Raw genomic sequence first — 24767 nt, forward strand, 5'->3', positions numbered from 1 at the left:
TAAAGGGTCACTAAAGATTAATACTCATTACTTTATGATTTTTTTTTTTAAAAAAAATATTGACCTATAGAGTCATGCCATCAGGGACTGCAAAAGTGTGTCCCGACTTACGTAGCGCGTCACTATATCATAGTCTTATATTTAATTAATTTTAAGTAAATTTAATATTATGATATAGTGACGCGCTAAACGAGTTGGGACATGTGTATCCAGTCATGCCTCGCGCGTCACTATATGTTAATAAAAATACTTTTTAATTTATTAATTTCTTTAATTTTTTTTATTTAAGTAAATAAATCAAATCTGTTTTTTTTTTCAAAAAAAAAGTAAATAAATTAAATGAAGTATAAAATGGACATTATGAAACCCTAAAGCCCCAAACTCAACCTTTTCCCTCTTTCAACAATCTCTCTCTCTCTCTGCGTCCTTTGGAAAAAAGAAAACAATCTCTCTGCGCTCCACCAGACCAACGGCAACCCTTCACCAGACCAACCCTTCACCGTCCAACCTTTCACCAGACCGACGACGAACCCCATGAACCTTGCTGCTCCCTCTCCACCCTATTGCCCAAGTTATGGGCTCTCTCGTCTCTGAACCTCACAACAATCGCATCACCGGGATCATCAACGGCCAGCGACAGTCATTCTTTACCGTCTCTCAGCCTCACAGCAGCCGCATCAAACCATCTCTCGATCTTTCTCTCTCTCTCTTTCTTTCACAGTCTCAAAAACTCCTTCTAGTCTTAATCTTTCTCTTGGTAACACCGACCTACAATTTTTAATCTCACTATTACATATATTAATAAATGATGAAATTAACCAACTCTTTTTCCTGTTCTCTCTCTGCAATGCATGACAGTGCTACTCCGCTCACCGTAGGCAAAAATGGAGGCTGTGGGTGGTCTCGTCGAGTTCTGAAGCCCAATACCCTTGAGCCACGAAGCCACCAATGTTGTTTCGCCTCTGTGAAAAAGTGCATCAGAGTTGCGAGTGCACGCCGATTGCTTCTGTGAAGAAGCTCCTTGAGCAGATCTAAAAAGTCTGTGTAATTTGTTGTGTTATTTTTTTTTTTTTTTGTATTTGTGTACTTTCTTTTTTCTTCATCTGTATTTGTATTTGTATTCTGATTTTTTGTAAAAATTCTGTGGAAATTAATGTATTTTTTTTTTCTATTTTGATTATGGATCTGTATTTATTTTTTTGATTGTTGTTTTAATTATAATTTTACAAAATGATTTGAGGTACCTAATAAATTATTAATCGTATCGTATGTATTTTTTCTAAAAATAAAATTATAAAAGTTATTTTGAGAGAATTATATTATTATTTTAGAAAAACATTTAATATAGTGGCACTTTTTGTGTGTCACTATACCTCTAAAAATAATAATAAAGAATAAAAAAAATAATAATAATAAAAAGATAAAGTGACACTTTTTATGTGTAGCTGTTACTTTTTTAGTCTGACAAAGCTTGACTTTAAATGCCTATAGTGACACGCAGTGAGTGACTGTAAAAGGGTTAAGTGACACGCGGGAAGTGTCACTAAAAATTGTCTTTCCAGTCACCCACATTAGTGACGCGCGGTGAAGTGTCACTAAATAATTTTAGAGTCACTCAATGTGTATCAGTAAAACCCATTTTTCTAGTAGTGTGTGTTGATGACATTCTACTTATTGGAAATAATATAGAAAGGTTATCAGACGTAAAGAAGTGGTTATTCGATAAATTATAAATGAAGGATTTAGGAGTAGCAAGCTATGTTCTCGGGATAAAAATCTATAGAGATAGAAAGCAAAGAATGTTAACACTTTCTCGAGAAACTTATATTGATAAGGTGCTCGAAAGATTCTCAATAGAGAATTCGAAGAAAAGACAGTTGCCGTCTAAACATGGAATTAGTCTATACGAGGATCAATTTCCAAAGACTCCTCAGGAAGAAGAGGACATCAGAAAGTACCCTTATGCATCAACGGTTAGGAGCTTAATGTATGCAATGTTATGTACAAGGACTTACATATGCTACATTATAGGGATTGTTAGTCGTTATCAATCTAATCCAGGTTTGAAACACTAGATAGCTGTAAAGCACATTCTCAAGTATTTTCAGAGAACAAGAGATCTCATGCTTGTATATTCCAGTAGAGAGTTAAATCCTACTGGATATATTGATTCTGATTTTCAATCAGACAAAGGTAGTCGAAAGTCAACATCTTGGTCAATATTTACTCTTGGTGGAGGAGTTGTAGTCTAGAGAAGCATTAAGCAAATCAGTAGTACAGATTCAACCATGGAAGCTGAATATATAGCAGCTTGCGAAGCAGCTAAGGGAGCAGTTTGGTTGAAGAAATTCTACATTGATATGGAAGTAGTTCCAGAAGTAGAAAAACTAATGGCGCTCTACTGTGACAACAGTGAAGAGGTGGCCAACTCCAAGGAACCAAGGAGCCACAAGAGAGGCAAGCATATAAAGATGAAGTACCATATAACTTGGCAGATCCATTCACAAAGCTACTACCAACAAAATCTTGTATGGGTCATATAAACTAAGAGAGATGCCCAGTTTACTTTTAGGGAAAGTGAGAGATTGTTAAGGTTTATGCCTTGAAAAGCCTATAAAGATATTTATAATTATTAATAAAAAGTGAACATTTTGATATATGCTTGAATGTTAAATTATTAATATTTATTATTGAATAATTTATATTCAATATCAAAAAATTCTCTATTCATATATGAGGTTGTGGCTTATAGATGTACAGAGAACTAAGACCACTTAACTATGAATAAAATAGTCAGTAACATATTAAAATTATGGAATCTTTAATCAACAGTTGCTAGTACGGTTCACTGATGCTCGTTCTACGGTGCAAGTAATCTTAGTTCAGAATACTGATGTAGTGAGACATTGAAGTGAAGGTGTTGTATATAATAGAGATTATATATGACAAGGACCGATATGAATAAAGTTGTCTTTATTAACATGTCGTTTACTATAAAGACCTAATTCATATCATAACAATGATCAATAGTAGCTCAGCCTAAATCCTAAGTAATCATTAAATGTTCATGTTATTAGTTTTTTTGATTCACTCGTTAAAGTTTCTTAGAGAAGTTGATTCTTATGACCTCTGTTTTGAGAATTTAATAATGTGGATGGTCAGGACCGTCTCAAATATTTTGGAGGTCCTGTTCTAATTTTAAAAAATAGGCCCCTAACACAAAAAAAAAATATAATTTGTAAATAATATTTTTAAATATTATCATATTACGAAAGTATATTTTACATATTTAAGCACTTAAAAACTCAAACAATTTTATTAAAATTATTATTAATTCCAATACAACTTCAATCCAATATCAACATTCTATTTAAAAAGGGCCATCATTCGAACGTTTTTTTTAAGCAATTTCATCAACCAACTATTCATATTTTATCGTCTCCAAAACTTCATTTTCAATCGCTATCAATGCTAATCCATTAAGCCTTTCTTGTAACATGGTAAACCGCAAGTAGGACTTCAGCAACTTTAACTTTGAAAAACTTCTTTCTGTAGAAGCAACTGTCACAGGAATAGTCAACAAAATCCTATATGCAATAATTGTATTAGGAAAACAATCTACACCTTTCAAAAACTTTAATATGTTGATAGCTCTCATTTTCTCTCTAGGAAATATTTGCCTTAATAGCTTCAACTCCACACATAATTCATTCCCATCAATATTAGATTGTTCATTATGTTTCAATGCGTTTTCAAAATGACAACAACAAAACTTTAAATTTGCATTGTCTAATGACTGTAACTTGTCACAAGTAAAAAAAAAACCAAAAATATTTTCATATTCTTGATATTGTTCAAATCTCTTAGTAAGAGAAGCAATGGCTTGATCAACAAGGTAAAGAAAATTATTAATTCTAAAAGATTCCTCTCCAGATAACTCAACAGATGGAATATTTAAATTTTCATCAAATTTTCTTTTTCTTCGAATTGAGCGCCTTTGAGGAAATATTGGATCAATATTCATTTCAATAGCAATTTTCTTAGCATTATCTAAGGCGTTATAAAAATCTGTTTCTCTATATGCCACGAAAAAAGAAATTAACCTTTTTATTTTGTCCATAACAATATCAATAAGCATATCCTTTGATTGTAAAAGCTTACTAACCAAATTAATTGCAAATAAGATTTCAAACCAAATAATAATTGCTATTAAAAACTCAAAATCATCAAATTCATTTATTGCTAAGGATTTTGCTTCACTTCTGATTTTAGAATCAAGTTCATCCTTTTCCGACACTTCAAGTAAAGCTTCTCTAAAGTTTGACTGTAAAGCCCGCTTAGTTAATTTGGAAATTATCTGTTAATCATGATTATTTATGAAATTATTTATAGCTATTTAAATAATTTATTATACTGTTATTTATGGAATTCTGAAATGCATGGTTATGTTATTCAGTAGTTTTCATATTTTGCACTTCCGGTGCCCGGTATTTTGGAACTCGGCGTTTGGCTCAGTAGAAATCACAATTTAGTATGTTAGTAGTTTGGGACTGGTTTTAGACATTGGGAATGTCGGGAATGGCCGGGAATTTAGAATTTCCCAAAAATACCCCTTTAGTATGATTTATGTGATTTTAGTATGGAGGGGCAAAATGGTCTTTTTGCCCCATTAGTGTTTTGTCTTTTAGTGACTTTATTATTTGAAAAATAAATGTTGTTTATTTTATTAATGTTGGCTGAAATGAGGTTATATGTTATGTGGGTTTAATTCATTTTATCAAAAAAAATCTCTAAGTTTAAAAAATTAGAAAATTAGAAAAGCTTTTTCTCTCTTTTCTCTCTCTCTTTTTCGGCTGAAAGCTTGGGGTTCAAGAGCTAGATTTTCTGTGGTGATTCAAGCTTGGTTTGCAAGCTCTAGTAATCTTTTGTTGAGGTATTTCTTTATGTGATTTCTCTACCTTGTTTTCTTGAGATTTTGATGAGAAAGTTGAGTAAATGCATGATTATTTGAGTATGTTGTTGCTGTGTTCAATTGTTGTTTACAGAAGCTTAATTAGGTTTAAAATGAATGGATTATCTAGGTTTTAATGCATGCTAGTTGCGTTGTTCAAAGTTTGGAATTTTTAAGCTTAAAAATGTGATTTTGAAGAAAATGAAGAAATTGGTTGCTGTGCTTGTGGTGGTTGTTTTCTATTGTTTGCAGAGGCCTAATTATGCTTGTTTAAGTAGATCTAGCTAGTTTGATTGCATGTTTGTGGGATTTGCTCAAGTTTGAGTTTAGAACTCAAAGCTTGAGCTTTAATGGCAAATTTTGTATTTGTGGTTTCTGGGTAGGTTTGATGCCTTGGATATGTTATTTGGGATGTATGGAGTAGGTCTGGAAAGTTTGAATCAATTTGGGGTTGAATGGGTTGAGATATGAAAATTTGATTGTTGCTGCCTGCGAGGAACCGGAATTCCGGTTGTGCATCCGGAATTCCGGATGAGGGTCCTGAATTTCCCAGAACCGGAATTCCGGTTGGGCAACCGGTCTACCGGTTGGGGAATTTTCAGAACCCGTGTTTTTCCTCGTTTTTATGTTTTAGGGGGTATTGCCATGTTTTTTATCGATAGGGAAACTTTTAGTTCCTAGTTTAAGTCCCCGGGAAGTGATTTAGCGTGTCACTTATAGTGTTGTGATTTTTATGGTTTAGGAGCCTATAATCCGCCGCTCAGCTAAAGTTCCAGTCAGGTTGACCGGCACACCTGAATTCGGAATCCAGGTAAGATTAGTATAACAGTATGCATATGTAGATTACATGTTTAGCGTGCATGTAGGAAGCCTGTTAGATTACATTAGTTATGTATGTTGGCTTCGAACCATCCAACCCTGTCACGTCGGTACAGGCTGGAGTATGACCAGCAGCCGGAGTATGACCGGTTTGACCGATCAGGCTGACATTTGGTTGGTGGTTCCGTGCTATTGACCTATCCCGTCGGTACAGGCTGGAGTATGACCAGCAGCCGGAGTATGACCGGTTCGACCGATCAGGAGGATACTTGTCAATAGTATCGTATCTGTGAACGTTCAAAACTCAGTACCATGTTGGACATGGCAGTAGTGGCTCAGTACCGTGTTGGACACGGCAGTAGCGGGACTCAGTATCGTGTTGGACACGGCAGTTAGGGTTATGATCAGGGGTGTGGGCGTCTGATCATAACCGGGAATATGTATGAGTATTATTACGCTTTTCTTACTGAGTCTGTCGACTCACAGTTTACGTTTATGTGTAGGTAAAGGCAAGGCTAAAGCTGATGGGCCGTGAGCGAGCTTGTGAAGATTGTACATGTCGGGGCGGTTAGGCCTGGAGCGTACGATCATCGGGACAGCGAGGCTGATTTTTTTGTAACTGGTCGTTAGACGACCTTTATTTTGTGTATCAGTTAAACAGTTAAATCTTTTTGTAAATAATTTTATAATCGGGATCCCGAGTCTTTTGTAATATTATTTTATGAGTTTAATTAAAAAGCAAAATTTTAATTAATCACGTTTTTCCATAAACCTCGTTGATTAGCAACGAGCTGCACAGCATGTTTAAAAATCACGTAATACGCCTAATTTAGTTAGGGTGTTACATTGACATTTGAGATCTTAATAGCTTTTACACATTCTACACGACTCTCCCAACGAGTGGATGACAATGATTTCGGAGTCAATCCTTTCACATTATCTTTCAAAATTTGTCATCTCTTAGTAGAATTGGCAAAAATTGTATAAATGCATTGAATAACTCCAAAAAAATCTCTAGCTTTACTACACGATTCAGCCATGTCACACAAAATCAAATTAAGACTATGACAACCACAAGGAGTATAAAAGGTTCTTGGATTTATGTCTAAAAATTTCGTTTGAAGACCTTGATGTTTTCCTTTCATATTTGACCCATTATCATAACCTTGTCTCACACATCAAATGTGTCAAGATCAAGTTTTTTTAGCTCATTTTGTAGCACATCAAAATGTCTTTGACCAGTTGTATCATTCACATTTAAAAATCCTAAAAAAGAGTCTTCAATGCTAGCAGAATGTGGAAAAACATCCACATATCTCAATATCAAGGACATTTGCTCTTGATGGCTAACATCAGGAGTACAATCAAGTATCACAGAAAAATTATTTTGCTTGTTTAACTTTGTTAATGATTTCAGTTTTAATTGCAGAAGCAAGCAAAATTATTAACTTGTTTTAGATGTTATGTCCAAGATAATGAATGTGAATATCATCATTTGTAATGCTTTAACATGTTCTTGGATAACAGGATCAAACTCTGCTAACATTTCAATTAAGCCAAGAAAATTGCCATTACTATTTTGATATAATTTCTCATTAGATCTCTGAAAGGCCACATTATGTTTAGCAAGAAATTTAACTATTAAAATAATTCTTTGTAAAACTGTTTTCCAGGGATCTTTTTTCTTTTTCAATTAGTCTTTGAGTCGATTTATCAATGGTTTGATTCTTTTAGAGTCTTAGACGCAATTCGTATCAAGTGGTCATATTTTTATCATGTTCCATGCTTCTCTCATGCTCTCTAAGTCTTTTACCAATATGCACCCAATCACTAAAGCCTTCATTTATTAATTGTCCTCTAACAATTCCTGTTTTAAAAACTTTGCAACAAAAACAAAATACTCTATCTAACTCTTTTGAATAAACAAGCCAATCTCTATCACACTTCTCTCTATTTGATAAAACTCTAGTATACAAATCAGCAGTGAATCGTCTAGAAAATTTACCTTTAGGACTAGCCATAATAAAACAATCTCTTTTTGGACCCTTCATCACAAATAAATCAATCATTTTTGGATCAAGAGCATCCCAATTTCTTGGATCAAATATATCAACTAAATTTTTAAATGAGTTTGTTTGCTGTGCATTATTATTATCCTCTAAGATTTTACTTTCGAGTGAATTATTCAAATGATCATCATCACAATTTTCATAATCAAAATTTTGATTTTTCATATTATCATTTTCAATAGGCACATCACCTTTATTTTCCACATTATCATTTTCAATAGGCATGTCACCTCTATTTTCTACATCATCATTTTTACTATAATTCTCAATAATAGGCAACATATTTTCAAAAATTTTAATATCAACAACATTATGATTATGATTTTCAAAAGAAACTTGCGGTTCTTTTATAATCAATTTATCAAGAGCTCCTCTTTGAGATTGAGTTAACTCCTCAATTTTTTTCTCTTTTCTTACCCAGACTCGTATATTTTTTAATTTTAGGAGACATAGTAAAAAAAGATAACAACAACTAATATAATATTTCAAAGAATAATCAAGATAATAATAATTATTAATTTAAAAGTTCAAAAACGGATGGAAAAACTTGATATTCGCTGCTAATTCCGTCTTCAAAGTTTAAACTTCAAATTGAAAAAATTTACAGTCATCAATTGCTCAATGCTCATTTATTAATTTTCTGATTTATGCAATGATATTTTTAGAATAAGTAAATATACTAATAAACAATAATTAACTAAATAACAATTAATCTCAATTAAAATTTTTTTACAAAAATATGATTGATTGACGGTATTAAACAAGGGTGAATTACAACATATACATATTACATACTTTTTTTCTCCATTGGTTTCAGCATTAATTATGTAAATAGGTATATTTAGTTTTTTTAAAAAAATAAAAGGTAAAAAGACAAAGAAGAAGAAACTAGCTAACTACTAATACTAACTACATTGTCAAACATAAAAATTGAGATAGGAATATGAATGATGGTGGATAGTAGTCTAATAGATCAAATATAACAAAAATACATATATGAAATTTAAAATAATAAACAATATAGATACAATGAACAAAGAGTAAATATCAAATACATACCTTCTATTAACCGTTGATAAATTTATCTCAAGAAATTCCAATGAATGATATTATTCTCCAATTCTTTTAATTTTTATATATAAAAAAAATTAAAAATATAGATAATAGCAAAATATATCTAATATCTTTTTTTCTCAATTCTCATAAACAATTTTAATTTTTGATGTTAATGAAAAGCTTAAAATTATATATATATATATAGTCATGTAGGTGCATATAAAAAGTGTTAAAAAATAAATTAAATGATATTAATAAATTTAGTACTGTTAGTTTACTAGAAATTAAGAAATTTAGTAATTAATTGACTTGTAACGCCCCGATATTTTGCCTTATTTTACAAAAATACTATTTTCATGCATAATTTGAAAAGATAAAAAAAATAATTTAAATACAACAGTGGATTTTAAAAAAAATCAAAATGCAACAGAGAAGGATCCTTCATTTGTAAAACAAGATACAGTAAGTAAATAATTTTAAATAATGCATTTCCACTGTGTTAGATTTATCAACTGCTTAAAATAAAACTAAGGCACCACCGGCGTTCTAGATCGTTTGTCCGCCCGTAGCCGCCTCACGCATAATGCACTTAACCCGACTCGCTCACTATACATACTTCCCTGTCTAATACCTGTAGGGGGAAAGTAAGGGGGGTGAGCTAAAAGCTCAGTAAGGAAATGCTTATCAAACAATACCATATAATATCACACATACCATTAATGTATTTATTAAGTTTTAGCAATATCATACATGCTCTTTTATAACTATAACCAAATAACTGTACATATGGAAACCTTTATCATACAAGTCTATACTATTTGTTCACACCGTACACATATACAGAGATCATAACTCCAATATCATACTCATAACATAATCATATCAATACTATAAATAATAATGTCATTATCACAACATTGGCATATCATAGCCATTACTTACATAACCCTGCCTAGCCGACTCCTACAATATCCTGGGCCTAATCTGCCCACATAATAACATGGGCCTATGCAACCCTACCATTGTTATAGGATAGGGTATCTCTATATTCAACAGTAACATCACTGTATCATACTCACCATAACAATCTCATACACGACTCAGGAAAATGCAGGGTAGGGTATCTCTACATTCAACGGCCTTATCCCGTATCATACCCCACCATGGTCCCCCACTTTACCTGAGACGTTAGCATACAACATACAACATATAACATGCAACATACAAATACATCATACAACACACAACCTGAAACATACAAATACAACATACAACATATACAAGTCATACAACCATAATCTACGTATCAATTCACAAAGTCATATTGTGTCCATACCACACATTCTCAGTACCATATACATATTCATAAAAACAAATCATAAGTCATATTTCAATACATAAAGAATTTAAATTTATGCAGATAAACACATACAAAACTATCTAATTTCCTTACCTCAAATCCCGCTGCTTAAGAGTTGTTATCTCGTCACTACTACCTATAATAAGACATGGGTCAAGGCCCTAATATTAAAATTCGTACTCTTACAGTACAGCAGAAAGATTACTATTTTTGACCAACAACTACACTAATTCAGTAAAAGTTGTCTTCATAAAAATTATAGGAAATTCCATTATCTTTCCAACGATATAAAGATCATTAAAAATGAATTAAAACTGAGAGAGTTATGATTGTTTTACTGAAACTATATCTGAGAAGGAATATGGAGTAACGAATTATACGACTTAGCAAAAACACAAACTTTTAGTATTGAAAGGTTCAGAACTAGAAGATAACATCTTCATGAAAGTTTTAGGAAATTAAATTCCCTTTCCAATGATACCAAAATCTCTGAAATTAGAATTATATTCAAAGAGATATTACAATTTTACCAAAACAGTTTTGGAAGAACAAGATTCAAGAAACGAATTACATGATACAGAAGGAAACTAACTTTTCGACATAGTATAACTCCAAATTCACGAAATGTTTCTTCATGAAACTTATGGAAAATTGAATAAGCTTTGAAACCATATATAGATCATTAAAAATAGACAAGAATTGAGAGAGTTATGGTATTTTAAGTGAAAGTACTTTTTCTGGGAATATGAAAAAAACGATTTACAACAACATCAGAAAGATGATAATTTTCGACATAGAATATCACCGAACTGGCGAATAGTTTCTTCATAAAAATTTTAGATCATCGAATAAGCTTTCTAACGATACAAAAATCGCTAGAAACAGATCAATATTGAGAGAGATATGACTATTTTACTAAGACAATAATTTTCAGAAAAAAAAAATAAAAACGAGATTTCATAGTTTAACCTAAAAGTTCACAACAATAAGTGGAAGAACTCTCTTACCTCTTGATGACTCTTCTTAATCAGTGCTAGATCTTGAAATCTCAAATTATTAGAATGGTGATGATGATCTCAATGTTATGTTGATGAAAATCATGAGTGTTGTTTGGCGAAGAGAATGAAACAAGAAGGAAAATTATAAATCTTTGATAGGTAGCTAGATGGATAACTTGTAGGATATAAGATTTTATGAGTGTCTTCTCTAAGAATTGTGTTCAGTACGAAAGAAAGAGATTTGAGATTGAGTTTTATTTTTCTTAGGGTAGACTCGCATATTACGTATCAAGAATGTGATAGATTTAGGTTTTATAATCTAATTAAATCTATAAAAGAAAATAATAAAATAACTCTATAATCAATGACGTTAATTTAACTCTAAATAGAATAATTAAATAAAAATCTTATTTGTTAGATATAAGTTTTAAATTTAAATTTTAAAACTTAGGGTTTCCATACTAAACTTAACAGGTCGTCACTTTGTAACCTAATTTTGACCCCAATAAAGTTAAAATTACGATAAATCTATTTCTACATAATTGATAGATCTTTGAATTATCTTTCCAACGCCACTGAAATCACCTCAATCCGAGCTCTAGAACTCCAGATATGATCGTTTTAGTAAAACAGTTTTTAATCTCATGAATTTATCCAAACCTACGAATTTTTAACATTAATTCTATAATAATGTTATTTGATATCACTTATACCATTAATTAAAATCCACTAAATAATTTATAAAACCCTAATAAACTTTCATATTGGGCTTTAATTAAATGATTACCTACCTTGTAAAAATACCATAATATTTTACTTTCGTAGTTAATATAACTTTAACTCTCTCTAGAAAATTGGTACAATAATCTAAGCAACAATCTCAACTCACTAACAACACAAATATATAAGATAATTATCCTCACACAATTAATATCTCAAGGAGAGAAAAAAATTAAATACTATTTCAATCTGGATATTACATGACTAATAGTTGGTTTATAAAAAAATTAAAAAAATATATGAAAAGGTCAAAAATTAATGAGTTTTTTTTTTTTTTGTTGGGAGGGAGAAGAAGAAGAGAGATAAGACTTATTGGTTTTGACAAAACCTCTCTCTCAATTAATGAGCCCTATTAAATGGGCTTTTGTAATGCTGACCAAGTCATTTTATTAAAAAAAAAAAAGATTTAAGAAAATTGGGCCTTTTTCTTGTGTGGACCATGTGTAATAGGTTTGCCTGCACACCAATAGGGTCGGGCTTGTGGATGGTTGGGAACATGATCGACAATTATAGTATCATGACTTTCCTAACGGATCGAATATTGGTTCCCTTTATGTGTTAATTCTGGTACTTGAAAGTTGTGCGCAAATTAAGATGGGATCTTGAATTATACTTCCACTAGTGAATTAATGGAACTAAAAGATAAAGAAGTAATTAGAAGGGTAAAATGGTAATTTGATCAAAATTAATTACGAACCAACACAAGGAGGCCTAATCAGTAGAATTGATTATATCAATTAACACTGTAGTTAAACACAGTAAATATAATTCTATAATTACTAAGAGCTCAATTCTATATTTATAGTGGAGTAATCATGGAATTAATAAACAAGAGATTATTCAGTTGATGAGACTCAATAAATAATCTAGTTTATTAAAGCTTAGAATAATAGGTCCATGATCCCCGAATCGCTACCTTCAAACACTGTAAAAGGTAGGGATAAAGAGTTGTATAAAGATGTTCAAAAAAAATATATTTTGAATTGGAAAAATAGTAATTATTTAAAAAAATAAATAATTTTTTCAAATTAATTAAATAGGAAAAAGACAAAATTTGTAGAGACAATATTTTCCAAGACAAAAGACACCAATCTTGTCCTAAATAGACATGGTAGGCACCTATAGCATGCTATCCCTATGTAATTTGTCTTTTTGGCTTAATTAATTCAATCAGGTAAATATTTAATTTAAAAAGTTGTTATAGATATTTCAAGGTTGTTGAGATATTCTCTTAAGTGGTTGAGAGATTCTCTCATAAATATCAGTAACCAAATTCGATTATAGATATTTATTTATTTAAACAATTGAATAATAATTCAATTAAATGGATTTAACTACTATAAATAGAAGCCTAATTTGACAAATTAAACTAACACTTTGACATCACTTTTATACTATGATTTTTGAAATTATAGAGTGGAAAAGAAAATTAATTTCTCTCTCAAATTGTTCTTGCTCATGTGTTGAGAACTCAATAAGAACAAAGGCTATACACTATATCCTTATAGCCCACACTATTCCTTGTGTGTGGTGGATTGATTTGGAAGACACTGGTGTGAGTCCAATTACAATTTCCTCATCATCTGGATTAAGGGATACAGCTTACGAGAAGTTTCGAGGATACCCTGACAGGCTTCAAGAGGTATACTCTAAACTGTTAGAACTTATTTTATCAGATCTCGAAATCTTAGGATGTCAAGTCACTTTTACACCTGATAACATAGTATCTCAGGTAGTCTGATGTATCTGACATCCTAAGTTACACTATGTTCTCTCTTTTACTTGTAACTCAAATGAAATGAACCTTATCTTATATACCAATATTCATTGAATAGTCGCTATCTTGTCTGCGTTCCCTAGAGTAAACATATCTACCCTCGATATATTCTCTTGGCTTCCATTTGTATGAGTAGACACAATACGTAGGAATCGAAGGCTGCAGGTGTGTGAGTTGAGGAACCTGCTTGCTACTGTGTGGAACAGCTTGTGAGTGAAGCCTCCCTCTGTGTGGAGTAGCTCCCAATGTGGAGCCTCCCCCTGCGTGGAGCTGCTCCCTGTGTGGAGCCTCCCCTGCGTGGAGCAGCTCCCAGCGTGGAGCCTCCCTCTGCATGAAGCAGCTCCTTGATGTGTGTGGATCTGAGGAGGAATAGAGAATCTGACAGGATATGTGACGAGGAGATGACGAAAAAAAGAGGCGGAGACTACCTTTTATCTCTTTTACTTGTCATGAGAATCTTGCATTATTCCTCCCTCTTTTTTGTTGTTCATAGGAATACTCACTTATTGAAATTTCACGGTTAACACTTCCCCTAATCCAAAAGAGCACTTTTAAGTGATCTTAATTACTACAACTGAGCTGTTCTCTAAGCCCTTTGCGGCGCACCTTGTCTGGTGCAACACCTGACATGCTGCACTGAAACATTGATGAGACCCTTCAATGAGGTAGGTGGGTCACATGTCAATTCTCATAAGTGCATGTGACTAACCCCATCCTTTGATCTCATCAAACAACTCTAGTAGTTATAGGCTTCACAACTGGGCTGAAGATTTCAGTGAAATCAAAACAGGCTACTTATGAAAGCCTTTGGAAACAAGCTTAGGCTTGTACTTGTTGATTGTCCCATCTGGATTTTTCTTAATTCTGTAAAGCCATTTACAAACAATGGTTTGTCTCCTTGCTGGTAATAGAATAATTGTCCATTTGTGATTCCTTTCCAAAGCTAACACCTCATCTAACATAGTTGAATTCCATTGTTCAATTTGAAGAGCTTGAGCTACTGAATTGGGAACCTAAGTAACAATATACACCTTTGGTTTTTGTATGCTTGATTTTGACCTGGTTCTCATCTAGTGAGAGTTGGGAAACTGAGGAAGAGGAATTGTAAAAAAGGAGCATAGTTGGTGTTAAGAGGTTGCTCAGGTAGAGTAGCAAAGTGAGATAAGATATTGGTCACATCAAGTAAAACAACTTCTAGGGCAGGTGGTGCTTCTGTTCCAGTAGGAGTAACATTGTTGTCTGGTGTCTATTCATTCTCAGAGCCACTACTAGAAGCAGTGACATCATGTGACTCAGCTTGATGACTAGAAATAGGAGAATCGGGATGTGAATGTGATGAGCGTGATTAGAGATCGTGAGAATAGGGGATTCAAGGAGAACAAGTAAACTAGGAGCAGCAGGCAAGTAGTTGGAACTACTTACAGTTGGAATTATACTAGAGAGACCTGCTGCAAGTTCTTGTACAGTGAGAGACACAATCCATGGTTTGTTGTATGGAAACAAGTGCTCACCAAAATTTACATCTCGAGAGATGCACAACCTACCTATTGAATCAAGACATTTGTAACCTTTATGATTCAAGCTATACCCCAAGAAGGTGCAAGAAAAATACCTGAATTGGAGCTTTTACTGTTGGAAATTATTTTACCAGGATCTTAGGTCTACTCACAAGTATGTTTATTAGCATCCTAAATAAGAACTTTCTAAAACGATAAATTAAACACATATAAAGTTTAAGAAACCTTACATTGGGTGCAGCGGAATTAAATGACTCCTTCCGTTCAGATCTCTAACCCTTGTATCCTTTCTGCAGCAGAGTATTATCAAGATCTGAACCTGGATCTCTTTCTCTGAATCCTTGATGTTGAATCTCCTTTGCTGATGATCTTTCTTCACGATCTTCCTCACTATGATTGAGGTATTGCTTGATGTGTGTGGGCACTACTCTAATCACTAAGGTAGGTTCGAAATATGAAGGAAGAAGAGAGAGAGATAGTGGCGGCTAGAGAGAGAGAGAGAGGAGGCTCAGGTTTTTCTGATTCAGAAAGTGTGAAGTGTGATTTTCCTGAAGCATTCACTATCTATTTATAGCATTCCACTAGGGTTAGATTTGAATTATTTGGCATTAAAATAATGAAAATATCAACTTAAAAAGCCTACAAAGGTGGCCGGCCATGGCTTAGTGGACTGAGCCTTGCTTTTTGCAATTTTGCAATTTTAACACCTTTTGTATCTGATTTTCTCAAAAATGCCAATTTCCTAATTCAATCATTTAAATGCCAATTTTAACTATTTAATAATTATAAATAATTATTAAATAATATTGTCATTTATCATATTTATTAACTGAACCATACAAAGTATCATAATTAACAAATATGCCCCTATTAACTCTTTCTTTATAATTTCGCCCTTACTTAGTTAAAATTTCACAAATAGACATTGTCTAATTTGTGAATTATAATTGATTAATCAAAACCAATTACATGAGTCTTACAAACAATATTATCTCAACTAGTGGGGGGACCATGGGTCTATATAACCGAGCTTCCAATAAGTAGATCAAGAATTTAGCATTAAAATTCACTAACTTATTAATTCTTCGTTGAATCCACGCATAGAACTTAGAATTGCACTCTCAGTATATAGAATGCTCTATATGTTCCACCATATAGACACATCATTAGTTATCCATTGTTATAATCCTAATTTGATCAATGATCCTCTATATGAATGATCTACACAGTAAAGGGATTAGATTACCGTAACACCATACTATGTATTTTATCCTTAAAACACTTGACCCCGTATAAATGATATTTCAACTTATGTGAAATGAGATCTCCACCATTTATTTTCGTTTGGTCAAGCTCGAAGGAGATCATCCTTTGCTTACTATTCGCCAGATAGAAGCTATAGATTCCATGTTTATGCTAGCGCTCCCACTCAATTGCACTACCGTGTTCCCAAAATGTACGTATCACCCTGACCTAAAAGTAGGCTTAACTAACAAATCAAAGAACACGAATAGCCTTTCAAGATTGAGCCTAATCATAACAGGATTAAGATCATTTGATCTAGGATCAACTTGGCGATATTGACTTGAATAGATTCTATGGTAAGTTTAATTAAATCTAAGTCAAAGTTCAATATCGGTCCCTTCCGATGCATACTTCATGCATCCAACCTGAGCTTTACTTTAACCAATGTTCTGGAAAGAACATAGTATTTCTCCAAATACAAGTAAACTCTTGTTGTAGATTATCATATCAGTAAAACCCTGTGTCTGATAAATCTAGGAAACTTTATTCACATAGTCATGTTTACTTTCCAATGTGATGACAGCACAATAAACATGATCAAGTATGTGAAAAGAGTTTAAGATGAATTTATAAATCAAATAGACAAGCAATTGATAAAGTGAACCAAAACATACACAAATGAATGAAAAATAATTCTGTTTCTTTATTGATGTTGAATAAAATAGATTACATTGAAATGGAGTTTTATTTACGGCATAAAACCTAACATTTACATATTATATGATCTACTGTTGGGAAAGCATTAACAACCAAAGGTTCTAAACTAAGAATAACCTGGTGTTTGATGATAGAACCCACAAAAGACATTTATTGTGTAGGACAGGTGTAGGAAGCCTATTATGAAAATAGATAGCAGTCCTAAAAGCTTCATCCCAAAATTGTAAAGTCATAGAGGTTTAGGCATGCAAAGTGAGGTTATTTTCAATAATGTTCCTATATGTTTCCTCTGCTAGGCCATTTTTCTCATGTGTAGTTGGGCAAGGATGTTTATGGATTACTCCCAATTGGTTAAGGTAGCTAGTAAAAGACATGTATTCACCCCTCCCCCAATCTGTTAGCAAAACTTTTAGTTTAATTCAACCTCTACTTTGAACATTTGAAAAACCTTTAAGGCTTCAAACTTTTGGTTCAATAGATAAATTCATGTAAATCTAGAGTATATAATACTTATATCCATTGTAGGAAAAATGTGTGGGAAGGTCCCTATAGATCATAAACAACTAGTTGTAATGGACCAGTGTACTCAGTGGCAGAGGCCTTGGCAAAAGGAAATTTGTATATTTTTCTAAGGCAGCAAACATTGTGAAAATTTTTCCTTTTATTAATAGGAATATTACATCTAGTACCTTTTGAACAACATTATTTGAAGGATGGCCTAAACGATTATGTCGAACATCAAATTCACAAAGTGCTTTATTCATACAACTAGTACATTGTGAAGAGACACTAGCTACATTGACACTCACTAGTATTGTTGAGTTCAAGTAGTCATCACCTGAAACAATAGAAGGCTTTTTGAACTGAGTTTTGAGCTTAGTGGCATCAAAAGTATATAGGTTATTCTTGTGTGTCCCACTTAGTAGAGTAGCATGAGTGTCCTGGTTCTTAACAAAGCAATGACCATCATGGAACTCAAAATAAACCTTGTTGTCTCAAGCAAAATTAGATACACTAAGCAAGTTCTTTGTAATATCAGGAACATGGAGTAAATTGTTAAGTATTAAAGGTCGATTAGAAGTAACAAAAGAATGACCAATGTTTTTAATAGGTAGACATGTCTCATCTCCTACAATCATCTGATTAGGTCCATTATAATCTAAGTTGTTGTCTATGTTGGAAGCATTTGTTGTGCAATAGCTTGTTGTACTTTAGTCAGGGTACCAATTGGTGTCCTAGCCAATATTGTTGCTAAGCACATTAGCTTACATTTGAGGAGTTGGATTGGGTCTATTTGGACTACTAGAAGTTATACCTGCACTCGTGAAGCTTTTGTCAAATCTATAAAAGCAATTTAGTGCAGTATAGCCAATCCTAAAACATAGTTGGCATTGAGGTCTATTTTTTAAAGTAGAAAATCTACCTCCTCTTCTAGAGTTGACATTGCCTTTATTGTAACCTAATAATTGAGAGTTGAAGCCCTCACCTCGGGTGTTATTGCCACGATAAGCACCTCTAGTTGGCTGAGGTTGAGTGTTGTTGAGAAATTGGTTTCCAAACCTGTTGTAAGGTTGTTGAGTTGGTGCCCTATTGTAATTTCCTCGACCATATTTGGTGAAATTAGCTTCAACAGCCGAATCAGGTTATTCTGCTACTACTACATTAGTTGTCAATTCAACTTCTTTGTCATTCTTTTCAATTTGAGTTTTAGATGCAAGAAGAAAAGCTTCAATTTCCGCAACTGTATACTACTCAGTTCTTGTATTAGTGGATATGATGAATGTATCATATCCACTTGGAAGGCCTTTGAAAATTGTAACAATGTGATCCTTGAGAATTAAGACTTCACCAATCAAGGCCAACAAATCAACAATTTCTTTGACCTTGAGAAGATATTCATTAAGAGTTAGGGAACCTTTCTTGAGATTCTACAACTTTGTTCAAAACTCCGGTATCTTGACTTGAATTTGCAGAGTGAAATAATTTTCTAATGTCGTCTAGATCTGGCTAGTTGACTCACATTCTACCATATGAGTTAAGAAACTTGGAGACATGGATGATGTAAACCAAGAAATCAGCCGTTGATCTTGAGCTTCCCAATCAAGATACACAAGATTGAATATATTATAAACTCAATCTTCATCATTAAGATACTTTGGTGGAGAATTGTTACCTTGGATGAAACTTTATAAACAATTCCCACATATTGCAGCAAGAACTTGTTTCCAAAGAAGAAAGTTGTAATCGTTGAGTTTGATTGAAAGACTGTGATTAACATAAATCAAAGAATAGTCATCCACATCTCTCCTTCTTAGTGCTTGTATCCATGGCTGAGTCGATCTGCCATTGTTATCCAAGTTTGAAGTATCCCCTGAGTTTGTCACTACGTCCGCCGTCAACAAAGTAAGTGGTGCTCTAATTTTCTTTGACATTTTGATATTGAAGATTGAGGAAAGATAAAGAGAAAGATGATGAAATCATAAAGGAATCTCTTATTGCATCAATACACCAACCGGTAACTTATATATAAGCTGAAGTAAATACAGAAAAATAACAACCAATTTGTAACAACCTCTAAAACAACTCAACCAACTAACTCTAACAGCACACCAATTGTCATAACTAACTTAACAAGCATAAATCTAGATTTGATTGTGTAAGACCCGATATTCAATTAGATAACTCCTTAAGATAAGTGTATTGCATAAATAATAAAATAAGTGCATTGCATAATAATAAAATAAGTAGAACTCGATATTCAATTATAGTATTTTTTTTTAAAGTATGCTAAAATATAACAATACACCACTTATTTAACATTCTATTAAAGATGCTCTATAAACTCATGTATGTACGATGTATACGAGTTTCTCTGAATAAACATAACAATAACAATCTTGTTCCTCAGCTCTGAGTATACATGTAATTTACTACTATAGATACACGAGTAACCATATTCAAATTTTTGATAAAAAGGGAATCAAACCAGACAATTGATTTCAAAAGCATTGAAAGCAAAGTTAAACGTTTACATTTCCCTCTCAATATCTAGCACGTTTGATCGGTACAATTCTTCATCTACTATTAGTTTCGGTATATTCCATGTCCCAAGAGGATGTTTTGACGTACTCCCTCCTAAAAATTCTTCCAGTCAAGTTAATAAAATGTCCTAGAGATTTTTTTTTAATATTTTTTTTGAGAACTAAATCTATTCTCATAAGAAATTAAATTTTTTTTTTTTTTTACATTACCTTCTTGAGTGGCTTCTTCACATCTTCTATGGTAATCCAAGGACAATTGGGAATCCAAAGTCTTCAATAATATGTTGTACTTTTCTTCAGCTTCGGCTATGTATTTTGCCTAAAGAAGAAAATGCATAATCAGGAACTAGATTAAACTAAAAATTTATTGTCTAAATCACTCGGAATATTTCGAAATGAGCCACATACCAAAGTTCACAAAATACCATGCATGTCTTCGGATAGGCTATGCTGTTTAATTTTTCTCAATACACCCCCCGAAAAAAAAAAAAAAAAAAAAAAAAAAAAAAAAAAAAAAGACAGATAATAATTATCTAGTTGGCATACTTACCAACATAGCAGGAGCAGAAGTTCCATAAATTCTGACAAACATACGCAGAATATTGAAATTATTCTCTAAAACATCATCCTGCATGTTGAAACGATCCATGTTTCAAAATCGAAAAGCAAAAAACTATAATGGATAGATATGTAGTCTAGTAGTCGAACCACCTCATAGTCAAACCTGCAATACAATAGTATCTAAGTTAGCAGTAAATATACCTGGATCCAGACCTTCTAATGATTTTGCAAAAACAAATTAGAAGTATAAACAATAAATGGCCAAAGCATAAACAATAAAAAGGAAAAGAAAAAGGCTCACAGATCATCTGCTACTTCCACTAGGAACTCGGAGATTGAAAGGAAATCCATATGCACCTCATTAACCTTCATGATAGCTTCGAAGAAAATAAAATTAAATGGAACTTGTAGGAACAAATTTGAAAACTTTGAAATCAGGTTCAAAATTGTTAAAAGAAAGACAAATGATGTCAATAAACTGTTTAGAAATGTCGGGAATTGCTTTACATACACAAGTTTCACTCAAGCAAGTTACCTGCATTCCTCTCAATTGGTATAGAAGAAGGTTCAGCACTCTATAGTCGAAAGATTTGAGATGAATCGCCCTTATCACATCTTTAACAGATATCTGACAAGCAGCAGATACTTATCAGAAACGAAACGGGGAGAGGATGCTATGAAAACCAATTACATAAAATTAAAGGATGAACTGATTACGGTAACAGCTAAAACCTTTGAATAAGCATACCTCCTTTCCGTCAACCAAAGCACGACAAAGCATTCTTTCAAGAGTCCAATACTCTTCTCCATGCTTGAATTCTTCTTGTATTCTTAACAAATCAAACAGACAAATACAGTAAAATACACCAAAGTGATACTTTACCCTCTTCCCCACTTGTTAATATAAAATATTGTGAGGAAAAAAAAAACCTATAATACCTCTCAGTCAAAAGTCCATGACAACCAAGTAGAACAGCTAGTGGTCTAAATGGATCGTCTTTAAAAACTTTTATGAATTTGGCAATCAACCCTGGGTCTGTTTCCTATAAAAATGCGTAATAATATCATCAGAAAGAAAGTGACTAAACATATCTTCAAGTTACAAGTTTCTAACCTAAAGTTGTTACTGTAATCACCTCGTATCCTTTTTCTGAAACCTTCACCCCATTGTGTGGTGAAGGCAGTATCTTCTCGTTCAAACTATCCAGCTGCAAAAACAAATCCGAAGTCCAAAGATATCAAGCTCAATCATGCTTTCAAGATCAATATGGATAGCTTTTCACGATCTTACAAATTTCAGAAAAGCTGTTTAGAAAACAAATTTGCATGAAAACAAAGGTACTTAATTTAGAATTTCCACTCAATGATACAAGAATAGAATTTATTATACACTGCTTCGGTTTGGGGTTACCTGATATATATAACTTTCTGTAAAAGAAAGCACAGGTAAGTATTTGAATAGTGCCTGCGGTTCATTTACTTCCATCCCATGAAACATAAAATAAGATCTGCACTGCAAAATCCATAAATTTCAATCAAGTCTGAATTTTAGAATACATCCTTTCTTCAGAAGAAACAGAACTACTTACAAAATCTTCAAGGGTTGAATTTGCCCGCTGCATTGCGTCAAGCCCAATCACAGCCATCTCTCCATAATCAGACTTGTCTACACAATTTTGCTCCAACTCCTCTCCAAAAACATGCTGTTGAAAGCCTTTACAAAATAGAAGAGTGAAAGTTCAGAATGCCTCCAAAAATGAAATATGTGAATGCAGATTACAGCACATACTCATGCCTAACCTTTGGGAGAAAATATAAACAGTAAAAATGCACAACCCCCCAAATTTCAGATAAGCCTATGATTTTTGTCTTCAAGGAAAATAAAAGCAACAACATATTTAGCACAAAGCAAAATATAGCACACACCCGTTTCTAGAATAAAAATACTCAGACAAGTAACATTGAGAATACATTTCCAAATTCATGAAACCTAGATAATTATGCCTACTAATGTTTAAAGGTAAAGACTTTGTATTCAGCAGGACAAAATGAAACTGGAATATAAAGCAGCCAAACATAAACACACAAATAAAAAAAAATAATACAAACAATCACAAGCATCATATTGCAATTAGCTATACATAAGCTTCTAAGTAGTTAACATAGCATTGGGAAGAAAAAAAAAGAATGCCAACGACAAATAATCAGAACACCTTTTTCAGTGAGGCAAGTTGCGGCTTTCTCAAGAAACCCAGAAGAAATCTACGAAACCAAGTCCAAACAAGCGTAACTCAGTTCATTTAATAAAGGCTGAGTATTAAAAAGAAAAAGTAAATTCGAGAAACAATGCAAGAACAGCACTCTACCTTTGGAATGAATTCAGAAACCAAAGCACACTTCTTTCCCAAGTCAAGTTCTCCACAAGGTTGAATCTTCGGACCGTTTAATGTGTTCCCAAAATGAGAAAAGAAAATTGAAACTCGTGGGACGAAAAAAGAAATGGTAGCAAGCAATGAGATCAAAATCAAATAAATGAGTAGCGATTGGTGATATTTATAGAAAGGCTTTACCATGAAAAGGATGAAGTTGGAGACGAAGCGATTAGATTCGTGGTCGGATGAATTGGATATGATGCCGTGTGACTGCATTAAGGTCATCGTCGTCTGCAACTCTTCTAGCTTCCTTAAGCTTTCCATTTCTCTGTTATTTTAAGCTCTGGTAGCGCAGAACTGGGGACTAGGTGAAATAAGAAGCACGGTGGTTCATAAACGGCGTCGTTGCTATAACCAGCTTGGGCTGGGCCTGTAGTTTTATAGGCATGACATATTAAAGGGAAACTCACAAAAAATACTGAAATTTGGGTTAATTTTTACAAAAATACTGTCACACAGAATTTTTTTCAAAAATACTATATTTTTATAAAAACAAACACAAAACAGAACAACTAAAAATAACTAAAAAAACAACCGTTAAACAACAGTAAAAACTTAACACAATACACAGTTATACATTATTTTTGAAAAAAAATTCTACCCTACAGTATAAAAAGTGAAAAAATTAAAAATTTCAACATGTGGTGTAAATATTCCCATATTAAAAGGAGAAATTATAGTAAATTGCTCTAAATTATTGGGTTATGTTACTAAATGTTTTAATTTTCAAACTTGTAGTAAAATGATTATTTTAAATTATTTATTATTTATTTTGTCTTTTGTCACATAAAAAATAGTATCTTTTTTCATTTTTTTTAGAGTTAGAAATAAATTACATAAAAATTATGTTATATCTTTATTAGTTTTGTTAATTTTTTTTTTTTAAAAGTTATGTTGATTTTTATAATTTTTTATGAGTTGTTGTGGGTTGTTAGTATATAGATTTTGTTGTATAATATATTTCTGTTTTATTGTATAGTATATTATTATTTTTAGATGATATTTATTTTTTATTTTGTTATGTATAATAGTAGCATATAATTTTATTAGCATAATACAAACATTTTAATATACTAGATTGATGTTACGTGTAATGCACGTATAATTAATTTATTTTTTTAATTAGATTTAATTAGGTAATGTTACAAACAATATAGGTATATTAATTACAAAATATTTACATGAATAATAACACGATTTATGCCTCTCTCATATCCTGCTGTGTATTGGTCAGTATGACCGTTATTTCTGTTAGTGGTTTAGGTGCTTTAATCTGTTCAGTTAGGATATTTCTGTTAGTTAATTTTTTCTGTTTTATTTCTTTTTCTGGTTGTTATCCTCTGTCGAGGCCTGGGTATATATATACCCCATTCCTTGTAATTCATTTTATTCATTCAATTCAATAAACTCAGACCTTGGTTTCTCTCACAAAGGTTCTTTCGTG

General features: G+C 32.6%; 1 protein-coding gene across 5 annotated transcripts; it reads right to left on the reverse strand.

Annotated features, from left to right (window-relative positions):
* Positions 1 to 20080: 20080 nt before the first annotated feature.
* Positions 20081 to 23664, reverse strand: LOC115715305 (uncharacterized). Of its 5 annotated transcripts, none has more exons than XM_030644158.2 (14): positions 23462 to 23660; positions 23258 to 23323; positions 23105 to 23153; positions 22481 to 22605; positions 22303 to 22404; positions 22028 to 22099; positions 21831 to 21934; positions 21640 to 21721; positions 21427 to 21519; positions 21193 to 21257; positions 21042 to 21054; positions 20881 to 20958; positions 20541 to 20649; positions 20081 to 20424 (listed from the first exon to the last, which is right to left on the reverse strand). In XM_030644158.2, the coding sequence occupies exons 1-14, from the start codon at positions 23585 to 23587 to the stop codon at positions 20318 to 20320; spliced, it is 1191 nt and encodes a 396-aa protein (XP_030500018.1). In that variant the 5' UTR covers positions 23588 to 23660; the 3' UTR covers positions 20081 to 20317. The 5 variants fall into 5 exon arrangements, 4 of the variants coding, with proteins under 4 accessions (XP_030500018.1, XP_060970283.1, XP_030500017.1 ...); XM_061114300.1 differs by having other exon boundaries at positions 21039 to 21054; XM_030644157.2 differs by having other exon boundaries at positions 23258 to 23662.
* Between the last annotated feature and the right edge of the window lie 1103 nt (positions 23665 to 24767).

The sequence above is a fragment of the Cannabis sativa genome, chromosome 4 (assembly GCF_029168945.1).
Source record: "Cannabis sativa cultivar Pink pepper isolate KNU-18-1 chromosome 4, ASM2916894v1, whole genome shotgun sequence".
Lineage (NCBI taxonomy): Eukaryota > Viridiplantae > Streptophyta > Magnoliopsida > Rosales > Cannabaceae > Cannabis > Cannabis sativa.

What these genes read in the sequence shown, in the direction of transcription:
- LOC115715305 (XM_061114299.1), bottom strand. Translation starts at nt 23,587, where the DNA reads ATGGAAAGCTTAAGGAAGCTAGAAGAGTTGCAGACGACGATGACCTTA. An exon ending in ACCAATTGAGAGGAATGCAG is followed by an intron (nt 21,258 to 21,426) that starts GTAACTTGCTTG and finishes GCTATCATGAAG; the next exon opens with GTTAATGAGGTGCATATGGA. An exon ending in CTTCTGCTCCTGCTATGTTG is followed by an intron (nt 20,650 to 20,880) that starts GTAAGTATGCCA and finishes TTTCTTCTTTAG; the next exon opens with GCAAAATACATAGCCGAAGC.